Source organism: Mizuhopecten yessoensis, unplaced genomic scaffold, assembly GCF_002113885.1.
Source record: "Mizuhopecten yessoensis strain PY_sf001 unplaced genomic scaffold, ASM211388v2 scaffold2329, whole genome shotgun sequence".
NCBI lineage: Eukaryota > Metazoa > Mollusca > Bivalvia > Pectinida > Pectinidae > Mizuhopecten > Mizuhopecten yessoensis.
Window position 1 is genome coordinate 3,413,986 of NW_018404492.1, and position 12,472 is coordinate 3,426,457.

Sequence of the window (12,472 nt, forward strand, 5' to 3'; positions counted from 1 at the left end):
AATAGAACTCAATGTGTTAATCCGCTGTCATTAAGGCACACGTGCCACTGGTTAGGAACTTTTGAGGCTATGGAAAAAATGATATCGGTTACTAAATGATATTACTTCCAAATAAGGAATAATAGTTGCAAACCCGTGGTAAAACCTTCCGACCTCTCTCAGGTGGATCTTCAGTGGTTTTCAAGGAGTCTTTGATTTCATCTAATCTGTTCAAAATCCCTTCTTAGCTAGATGGTCCTACATGAACTATTTTAGTGGGCATCACATATTTTTTTTTTTATTCCAAGAATGTTGAAGTTTTAGACCTATGTACATGTACTTGTATACATGAAACACTTCCGATATCTTTTGTTTTGCTTGAAAGTGCTTAAACACTCTCGAATTGAATGCAAGGTAGTATTATTACAATGAAGCTGTTACACCATTAAAACAGATTGTTTTTACTTTCCTGTATTTATAATATAAGACTAAAGATTAAAAAGTTGAGATCAAGGGATTTATCCATGACATCCATTAGATTTATGAAGACAGTTCTTAAACTTCTTATCCTTCCAATTCGAAGACCAATATTCTTATGTTTCTTATGTGTCCATAAAATAAAATAAAAGGTATTCCTCCGTTTGGAAAGTGCTAAGAAATAAAGACAACTTTAAGAATTCAACATTGCATAAACATATATCTCTAAGGATAGCATCAGTTTTGTGTCCTCTTTCGTGTGACCTGTGGTCTAGCAAATATTTCATTGGACTGTCTTGCTAATGTCTTTAAGTTTTCAGTTTAAAAGCTGGTTGCTCTGTGATACTTGTTTTGAATATATGTTTGTCGTCCTTATTCGTGTTTTTCTCATTTTTATCAAATATATTATATAGACAAACTGAACACATACTGCTTTCGCATTCTTTTGAGTATAAATATTTTTATTTCATATGTAATTGAAAACCGACATTGTTAAAACAAGCCAAATCCAAGGCATCTAACAAATAGCTATTTAATCACTATCAATTTACATGGAAAGTCCTATCTGTCTACATATAGTCAATCCGGATAAGGTAATTTTTAAAGATGTTACACGTGTACTAATACAACAACTCATTAAAAATTTAACATAGCTGCTGGTGATATCACGTGCGTATAACGGTCGACAGGTTCAGGAAAATAGATATGCTTACTCGCCAAACCCGAATGATGCTTTTTACATAATTTACATTTCGGATCAATAAGTAAATACTGCTGAAGTGTAAGAGTTGTCGTTCCTTACCGGAACATCAGACAAACTGGTGATACTAGACTGCCAGATTATCAGATTTAACTAGAGCATAAATTTATGAAAAATTTGGTGCTATATTTCGTTCTAGAGGAAATTGTTTTCTGACGCATCAGACGTACTGTGGAATGCTTTAAGGTGCTGTTATTTTCAGAGTCAAATGTACCAGCATTACATTTTCAAACATATGCATCTGATGATCTGATCAAATCTGAAAAAGAACCGTTATACATAGAATCAGTTTGATCTAAATTAGTTTTAAAAGATTAACTAAGCATATAAAATGATCTGCTGAACACAGAAAACCAGTAAAGGTTTATATGCAATATATTACCCTAAAGAAATCATTAGTTCCTCAATCTTCGTTACATAGAATTGAAATGCATATTTATTTTAGCCATTATATAACCTATAAAAAGAAGGGAACTAGTTTGCTCTGTCTAGACTCTTTCATGTATCAAAATGTTAAGAAAATATGAATTAGTCAATTCGTTTTTATTCAATTTCTGTGTCTTTATTATGAGATTCAGGTTTTGTTTGTAATTTCGTTCAAAGGTTAAGCGGTGCACACTATGATTGGGTATGTGACTGGAATTGAGGCTATGAAGTGCGGCATTATATACATATATAAATTATTTAATTGCAGTTATACACAATTCATATACACCAAAAAATGTCAATACAGAAGTATCCTTCTAAAAATAGCATTCATAAACTTTTTTGTGTCCCATACATAAATCTTTTGGTTATGTTACACGAATTTTTTCTCTCTGAAACCCGTTGATTAAAACCGGTTGAAGAAAATAACAGAAGACTGAATAGATTTCCATGGTTTTTTTTTTGCTGTTATGTTTCAGGGGAATATACATTGGCCTATTTCTTGACATCAAATCGTGCAATATAACTCCTTTATTGGCTTACCGATGGAGCCTATCGATGACAGAATGATAATGGTCCTCTGGTCGGCTTCATTTTAGATTTTCGATGAATCAATCATTAGCGTAACAAGTCAAAGGAACAAAGACACGAATATGTCCGGAACAAGTACTTACAGCTTAATGCTTTTATGAGTAGACACCGTGTACGCTTTGAAAATTCCATTCGTAATATAGGAATATCTTGTCTTGTCTTCGGAGGTTTGTTTCGCAATAGGTAATTGTTAATTTTATCAATATGTGATCATTTTCACACAGGTAAAATACCAACTTTTTCCTACTGACGTTTTGGCTTCGTGATTTTTTTATCTTATTTGGCGTGAGAATAATAAACCAAAGGTCCTAGTAAGGTATATAGAGGAGGCATTGAAACATTATGACCACTGATACATATACATTTGTGCAATGCCTGCAGTTAACTAAGCCAACAACGACTATAACGACTGTGGTCACTAGTCACATACGGTATCACCTGTTCATTAACCTGCAGTCAGGTGACTCAATACTATTTTGAGACATCCCCTTCCTCCCCGCATTTGCTTGCTTAAACGTCTCGTTCTCCCCGCTGCCGTACTGAGTCTCAAAATAAGAAATGCGTAGTAGTATAATAGATGCAGCAGCATGTTTCCGCAGCAGGTGAAGTGGTAGCATCGTTTACATATTTATTGAGTAAATAATATTGCTTTCTTCTGCTCATTATGATTTATTTCATGTATAATGATATCGATATATAGGGCTGATTGAGCATCGTATACATTACGCGGGTTTCATTTGAATTGTTGTACCATGTTTCTCATAACATGCGATAACTTTCTAGTACTATTCATTGAGGTATTATATGGATTTTCATTTCCATATGAAAGTATCGACCTTAGATGTGCACTAAAACCACTCTGGTGAAGGCTTTGAATAGAGGATTCATATTGAATTAGATATAAGATAGAGGACCTAGAAACCTAACTTGTTCGCATAGTTGATAATGTTTTAGATAAAGTCATGTACAAAACTGCAATGGTTTTACAAGAAACATGAACATCGACAAGAGAACGTTAATTATGATTACCTGATTACTTGATTACTTGATTAATATTCAAGTTACAAGTTCACAAGAAAATTTTCTTTTAAGATCTGTGAGCAGCACTCGAATATTTTTTTATTTGAAAAACACTCTATAAAATCTTACGTTACTTTAAAATATCTAATTTCGATATATCTATAAAGCTAACATGGCTATATACTGCCACAAGCAATCCTTTTTTCTAACAATTAGACTTCGCTGTGTTTTATCGGTCCTGAAAACAGATCACTCGCTATAACAAATATCGATCACTGACGAAATGTAAATAAATTCGCAGCGCACTTTATTAATTAGAGTTTATCTGTTAAAGAAACGCAAAAATTACTTGTTCCATTGGAACAGTTGTTTAAATCTACTTTTATAAAAGACTTTTGTGATATCTTTACCTGTGTTTTTAACTTTACGTTAGGATGTGTCTGTATTGTTTCCACAAAGATTGTTTAACACTATAACTTCTTGTTCATGATCATGTACACTTTATGTTCCTGCAAATGTTGATGCAAATATACAGACCAGTGTTCGCACTTCAAAGACGCCCAGCTATGATGTAGATAAACACACTGAGGTTTGCTAGAGTTTACCACGAGGTCCGTAATCACGTATACAAAGATATGGTGAGTTCCAATAATTGTCGTGTTTGTATCTGACATATTTGCTGTGTATTATATATACACCAGTTCCTGTATGGAAAGTTTGATGTTACATATAACGGATGTGTATTCATGTTTACAACAAGAACGTGCAAACGTGATCTTCATTGATGTTATTTGTATACCAAGTCTATTTATCTATTGTTTACAGTGATAAATATCTTTTCTGTGGTCTGTCCCTGTCATTAGAACGATTTTGGTAACACTAACACAACGCACTGCAGTAATGCAGATCAATGTGACTGTCCAAAATGTACAATAAATCAGCAAATAACGATAGTTAACACTTTTATCAGCTAAGATAAATGTATATTTTTTGCTGCGCTTGTATTCATTTTGTTATCGAAGTATGCATTGCAGAGTAGCTTCATTAATTTGTCATAAATTAAGAAAAACATACCGTGCTGAATATATTTAATTAGACACTGACGAAGGACAAGTCCTGTTTCCTAAGTGTTTAGTACCTTGTATGACCACTGCTTTGCCCAACAAACAGCGTCGTCTCATTTAACGTGTACAGCGACGGATAATGTGAGCGGGGATGTTGTTCAATTCGTCAGTCAACGCTTGGGCCAGCCTTGTTTTTTCATTGTCCATACCCTGTTTCTCTCTTTGAGGACGTGTTACAGCGGATGTCGTCGAAGAAGCACACGCTTACCCTACCGGAACACCTGGTCTCATTCTCATCGTTGAGATTAGTGATGATTTGATACATGTTGTCCTGTTGTTATACAATGCATATGTATGATGTTAAAATTCAATCTACGTTTTATGATGATATAACGATATTGTATTATTGCAATGTGTGAGGTATGCATTGTACATTTCATATGTTCTTGTTTGATGTTGTAATACAAGTCTATCGCTGTGTAAGATAACATAACATATATATTGTACTTATTTATGAGACGAAAATATTCATATATACAATTATAAATATTAATGAGAGAGAAAATGGTGTAAGAGTTGCAATACAGATCTATATTTCAATGTATACCTACTCGTCTGTGATTAACAGTTCCCACTGTTCAATGTAATAGAGATGGTCGTCCAATAATGTGAATACATAAATCAGTACGTAAACAGCAGGACTTCTAGCTATTTGATTGGTCTGGGGTTAAAACAGCTGACCAATCGCTAGTTTGATACCTGTCCTTTGAATATTACATAGAAGCAACATCCGACTTCAAAGCCAGTCAATTTTACCGTTAAGCGGCCGACATAGTCTTTTGATGTACATCAATGGATCATAGTCTTCTCGTCTCATCAACAAGGTGTGCACACTGAACCTTCAATTTGTCATGATATATTCCAGAGGTGCAAAGAGCGAAAGTGAGCGTAACTCTTGGAGTATCGAAGATGAGAGTGTTTACGCATAACTATAAAGATTAAATAACGAGGGCCGGGTTCTTAAACATTGACAAGCGTTCTCACAAGATTTAACACGTTGTTTTTTCAAAATTATAAATATGTTAAATTAAGTTTGTAAAAAGACCAAAACGTGCGCGCATGTAATGAGTTAAAACGATCACATGCAATAATGAATAAACCCATACCTGTATTTTACAAAAAGAGTTTAGGAAGTTATCTTCGTTATGTCTCTGGTTCATTTAATACTGTGCTAACATAATTCACTACATTATTGATAAATGATACCCCATAAGTTCACAAGACTAAAAACCAAGTCAAGTTTGCTTGTTTACTAGACTGACGTATCCTCACTTGACACTGATGTATACAGAATCAAAGCTGAAATGTACATAATTAAATGTAATATAAAAGTGTATAAACAGGATTCACAATAATGCTACAAACGTAGACTATTGACCTAAAAACTGTTTCAAGATGCCGGGAACATACTTCACTAATAGCATGTCAAGAGACTTGATATTGTCCAAAAAGGTAGAAAGTAAGCATAGCATGACCTTGTCAATACGCCTTTTAAATGTAATTCAAAGGATTTATTAAAGTCCTGTTATATTTGCCTTTCCAGCGATATTAACATTATTGTATGTTGCCAGTTAGTTTATGTGATAGCGTGTTCATATCATCTTACTCTACAAACATATAGGTATACGAGACAGAGAAAACTATACCCTACTTGTGTCAATTATACCCTTGTTGATGAATTACAACAAAACGTCGTCTACATACGCTTATCTTAAACACCGTGGATACTTTAGATTGTTCAATACAATTTTTCTAACATATGTATTTTCCTTTTCTTTTCTTAAAGCACTTACTCGTGTTATCTTTTGCTTACCTTTGCTATTGTTTTTTTCTTATTGTTATTATGTTCATGCATGTAAAGAGTGATCAGAATCACATTTTGATCCACTATACGTTGTCCTTATACAATTATTGATTGTATTTTGTAGTTTGATAAAAGATGTGTTAAATGTTCTGTTTAGTATAATAATATCGTTGACTTGGTTTTGTATTTGTTTGGCCTCATCTGTGAAGAGGATTTAGTGACAATTCCTGGCATATTGGATAAAAATCAACAAATTAGAATTTGGAAGAAGATATTAGTTAACCAAATACTACTAAACCACAAACATTAACCGAATATGGTAATAGCGACTGATCATAGTGTACATTTGGTCTACTTTTCGGTTTTTTGAAAACAACAAGTGTGTGTGCGGTAGAATAGGCTCCACCTTTGCGAGTTAAGAACCTTTTTAATTTGAATGCTTCCTTTTTGTTTATTTTCTAACACCAGTTTGATTCATAAATACAAATATAAATAGCAAAGCACATTATTTGCTTTCGGTGTGTGTTGTTTTTTTAGTACTGTTGGCGCTAGGTCAAATCTGAAGTTGATGGCGATCTTCTTAACTTCAAGAATTCCTTCCAATGGCAATGTTAATGTATTTCCTGAAGTTAAGAATCATTCGTGATACTCTTGCTGGCGTATTCATTGCGGTATGTAACAAAATGCTGATGTATCATTGACATACTATCTGCCTTATTTATAACCTTTAAAACTCATATATTGCTTTTTGACAACCTTAACCTCAGTGTCAAGTGGATATTGGTTGAAAAACTACGGTTACAAGTAATAATTTACCCTACAAGTGTTAAGTGGATATGGTATATTTTTACATACCACAGGTAACCATACACATGGAATTTCATTTAGTAATAAACTACTTGATTAATGATTTGATAATTTTCCGGAATATTTGACTATCTATATGAACCGTTCTTTGTATTCCGTTGTAAAAGATCAATTTCCAAAACCTTGACTTTGACGGGAGACATTTACCAGAATTACTCGATGTGAAATATACACAGAAATCAGCTTGTTCAATACAAAATAAATGTAATAGAATGAACACACGCTTATGATTAATGGAGGGAATGCATAATGTATATACTGCGTAGTGGTTACATTTGATTTTTTTCCTGACTTATAAACAACGATTAATGCAAACAACAACACACGGAAATTACCTACTTGTAGGAATGTACTTAAGATTTGTTGATTATTGCTAATATACAAGTCTATTAAATCGAATAAGTGAGAAATTACCGTGATTTTCATTATAATAAAAGAACGTGTAAGATGATGAAAGTATTGTAGTCTGATAAACGTCTATTTGATTGTCTAGTTAGCTAGATAAATCAAAAATGAAAAAGCAATAAAATGCACATGTTCGATATATATTTTTCAAATTTATTGAACAGATTATCGATAATATTGGTCATATATAAAACCCTGTGTAGCTTATAATGTATTTGGCATATTATATCTGATCCGGTAATTAAAATATATCCGTTTCATATACATAATTTTGTTTGTAATATAATCAATTCTGCGCTATTGTCTATTGTTATGTCAGTTTGGTTGACGTCATTTCGCTTCCATAAATCCGTAATTATGAATTGAACATAAAGTTTATTCTATGCTGTCATGCAGTTTACGTCACAATATATGCGTTCATATATTTAAAATATTCAAATTTGAACATTTATGTTTTCTTCAAAAGAACCATTTTTACCGAAGACAATGACGAAAAGGCAAATCCCTCTTTATAAAAAGTGTCTTTGGTTTGTATCCATAAACTGTATACGAAATTAAATCAATCACAAAATATAACTGATATGTAATTTTGGCACTTTCCATTGGATTAATCAAATAAATTATGCACACCTTTCAACAATGCAAACGCTTCTGTCCATGAAACAGCATCACTTTTCTGTGCATACACATTACCGGTAGACATTCTCTTTCTCTCTAAAGGTGGTAAAATCCTTGGAGTTGAACTAGACGATTTTGACATCGAATGTCGTCTATGAGAAGAGTCACTTTCAGTTTGTTTATGAGAATGAGCTTTTTGCACCTTCTCGACCACGTCGAGTAGTGTTGGCATGCTGTTGTTCCTTTTCATATTCTCCTTTGGGTACGAACTTCGAACACTTGAGATATTTGGTTCCGTTTGTCTGGAGTAGTTCCTTACCCCAGAATTGTGACCGTCGGAAATTCGAAAGTTTACACGGGAAGACGACGGTTTACTGGAGTGTCTGGTCTCTAGAGGAGAGGAGAGCCCAGAATTGTCCGTGGACGGCTCGTCCAGTGACGAGGAAGGAGTGATAGGTTCGACATTATCTGTATGATTACCCAAAATGTATCCGAATTTCATCGGATACAGGACAGACGCCGCACGCATCATCGAGTCTGATATACCCTGGTCATTGCTCCTCAGAGCAACAATGTTTCTGTTCTCTTTCTTTAGGACGACTTGATCGTCCTTAACACCATGTTTTTCTGCGAGGATGTGCACTAAATCGAAAAGTTTCTTCGTACTTGTGGTATGTTGCAGCTTTATTAAATCTGCAAACGAAACAACTTGCTTTTTTGTTTTCAAAGTCTTTGTAGGTCGGCGTTTACTTTTTATGATATCAGGCAGTTTGACTGTTTTTGAGTCATCTTTTGATACCTTTCCGTCGTCATGTGTTCCAGTCGCAGAATCTCTACCGTCCTCTGTCATTGTACCGGTTATAGATTTCTCCTCTGTATCCTCTGTATCCTCCGTTATAACAGGTAGTGTGATATATGTTTTACCGTTGCAGTCCTCACCTTTCCTCAATTTCTTCACACATATTTTGGATTTCAATTTTGTGTTTTCACTATCTTCATTTACGTTTTCCCCTTCCAAAGTATCATCCTCATCACCTTCTTCCTTCTCTTTCCCTTGAATTTCCTCGCCAATGCCACTGTCTGGGGACCCCTCTTTTACAGGTACGAGCATTTCAGATGTTTGTACCACTAGTACATTGGACATATTTTTCATTGCCCTACGATCCCTCTCATAATCCTCCTTTTCCCTCTGTTTTCTTTCTCGTCGATTCTGCTGCATCCGTCCTCGGTACTTCACCATGGATTTTTTCAAACGTTTTTCCTCTCTCTGAATGTTATTAATCGTTAGCATCATGTCCTTCCGATACAGGTTAAGTTGACGCTTGTATTCGACCTCATTCCCAGCCACCCTTGTGACCGTTATCTTGTTGACCTCGCTCTGAAGTCCTGCTGCACGTGCGTACGCTGAATGTGCCATGATCACCTCCTGAAAATACAAAACAAAAGTATCCATTTTGAATTGTATTTCAATGTGATCATGTAAAATAATGAATGACAAAAGATATATGTCAAATCATGAATCAATTGTTTCTTCTTCGTCTCAAACAAAATGAGATAAAACTGGAAAACGTTCCTCTCTGGGATAAGAAACGTGATCTATATAACAAAAATAGTCAGGTTGTATTTGTGATTTGTTTTTATATATTAAAGGAAACATTTGACAATCAAATAACACAAAGTAAAAACATTTCACTTACCGAATAATTTATCTTATATTATATTAACTCCTCCGTACTAATAAGACAATGCGATTTCTTTACTATTGAAGCGACTTGTTTGAGACGTCAGTCTCTAAATAACACTTTATACTTAAAACTACTTCCATAGCATGGCACCATCGTATTCCGAATATTGGAAACGAGGAAAGTATCATTAACTGAGAACGAAATAACCGATAATAGAGGACTCAAAGAATTTTTCCGATTCCAAACCTGAAATGATCAGACGACTAGGAAAACTATCTGTGACAGGGATCCGCTAAATCAAACCACTTAATATTACTCTTCACGCAATAGCAGCCGTAAATCACTTAATATCCTAGATAACGATATCAACACATAGTTTGTGTACCTCTAAAATGTCTGAACGACGTGGGTACCTGTCGAAAGTTATCGACAAATATCCATGTGGATCTTCGTCATTATCACGTAGTTGTATGACAACATCCTGGCTCCTGTCACAATGTACACTGATTTGAACACTCGAGCAAATATACCAGCAGATGAAAGGAGGCCCTGGGTTTATTTGTCATTATAATATTAAAGGTAGGTATTCACACTAGTCTACACGTACGTCTGAAGGCCCCTTTAAACAGCCATGCAATAGTAATGAGTATGCCTAGCTGGTAAGCGTCTCTAATATTCATGTTTGAGGAGAAAGTGTATGGCGGTTGCAGTTTTCGGTCCAGTTCACACATATAGCAACCCATGCTGAAACGGGTACATTAGCATGCTAGGATAACTGTGCGGATGTAGGGATTACTTCATTAGCACAGCGTCAACATCATCAGGTCTGCTTTAGATCGATAATATTGTATTCAGAACACTTCGTCCTAATCGATCGTGATATGTAAAGAGCATGTTAAAGTGATTGATATGCTTGACTTATTACTTGGTGAAAGGCCCCTAGAGAACGTCAAAGGTAAAAGTGATTGAAGATCCTGTGCTTCCGTTTATACATGTATAAGCTTTTAAGAATACCTCCATAATCATACAACCAATTATCAGTGAAGTATTGTTTTTGAGTTTTCAGTAAGCAAAAATTGAACCAGTATGACAGAAGTATGGTCGAGTATTACCCAAGAAGACAAATGGTATACTTAGTGATATATATATAGACCCTACATATTCATTGGAAGATCCAGCTTACACCAATAAAGAAAAAATAAGTTCATAGGAATGTTTCGAAACATCTTCGTAAAAGGAAAGTCGGTCATTTTAAATCACTTGCATCGTATAAACTGGCCTCTGTCCACTCTGTTATAGACATTTTAGATAGTATATGTTTATTTACATGTACAATTCGTATTAAAGGTAAATCAAAGCTGACCAGCACAAAGTACTTATGGCACGGCACCGTTTATCTTTCCAAAACAATTGTTAAACTTTGGAAAATTTACAATGAACTGTCCTCAATAAAATACTTCAATGTCATTTAGCATGAATTATTGTTAAGTATTGATAAAAGAAAGTTATATCATTTTTAATTTCCTTTAGCTGTTTGTTGAATCGTAACGTCTATCAAATTGTAGAAGGTAAAAAAAAATACCTTTAATATACAAACAGCCAGAAGACTAGTCACAATTATGTATCGTACAATGTAAAATCTTGTAACTGTAATTCCAATGTATAAAAGGTGATACAATCTTATTACTATTTAATACTCCTTCGTCAATACATACCCCTAAGCAGAGTAATTCTTACATATATATTTGACTTGAAATCTCTCATTAATCTGCGTTTATTGCGAGAAACCCGTATATGCAATATAAAAATGTAAATTATTTGAAATCACTTCCATGTGATACTTCGTCTACTATTCATTACGCCATGCATATAACATTTTCAAACAGCAATAGAAGTTACAATCAACAACTGCAATTGATAGTGAGAAATACGGTCTATTTCTTTTTAATTTCTCTACTAATTAATTAACAAATATAAATTTAGATCGAATTACACGGATTAAACGTAAAAAACGCATAACTTTAATTCATATGCAAGGAAATATGTTCTCTAAATGCAATGAAGGGTCGATAATTAAAAGATAAATAATTATTACCTTAAACGTAATTATATAAAACATAAATATATATAAATTTAGACTTAACTGATGCCAGTGTTACTCACTGCATGTACACAGACAAAAATCAAAGAAACACTGCCTACTTCTCAATGAATGTTCGCTATGACAGGCAATATTTACTGACGAGCATACCTTAGCTACAGCAATGTCAAATGTGGCCACCACTCGCGTTGTACCGGCCCGGCACCGCTTCTTTTCAATTTCTAATATCACCATTTTGGTCGATGGTATTGATTTTAAAGATAGTACATTTTCTTCTTCCCAACAACAGTTAACTCAAAGTTTGAATAAGGAGAAAAGTATTTTCATTCTAATCCATTTTAAAGATAATGAAAAGCATCTGCTATTGTCCGTTCTTCTGTATTTATAAGCAGTTTCCGCTATTTGCAGTGAACATTTTGTCTTTGATAATTTGTAAATGTCAAACTGAATTATCAAAATAATATCCGTCCTCTACTGTTGGCTTGATACGAAACGTACGCTACTCCATTTTTATGCTTAAACATGTAGAAGACGTCTGGCAATAGCTTTTAATCATTGAGATATTTCACCAAAAGATCCTTACTTAAAAAATCGAGTGCTACAATACACTTATCT

General features: G+C 34.1%; 1 protein-coding gene across 6 annotated transcripts in view; it reads right to left on the reverse strand.

The window, feature by feature from the left end:
* Nucleotides 1-7,591: 7,591 nt before the first annotated feature.
* LOC110445622 overlaps nt 7,592-12,472 on the reverse strand; it is a 31,739-nt gene continuing 26,858 nt past the window's right edge. For 5 of the 6 annotated variants that reach the window (XM_021490314.1, XM_021490316.1, XM_021490315.1 and 2 more), the window contains one exon: nt 7,592-9,497. In XM_021490314.1, the coding sequence (XP_021345989.1) occupies nt 8,061-9,497 (1,437 nt within the window). In that variant the 3' untranslated portion in view covers nt 7,592-8,060. Of the gene's footprint in view, nt 9,498-10,141; nt 10,307-12,472 lie in introns of those variants that run through there. The other variant, XM_021490318.1, reaches the window with a different exon arrangement.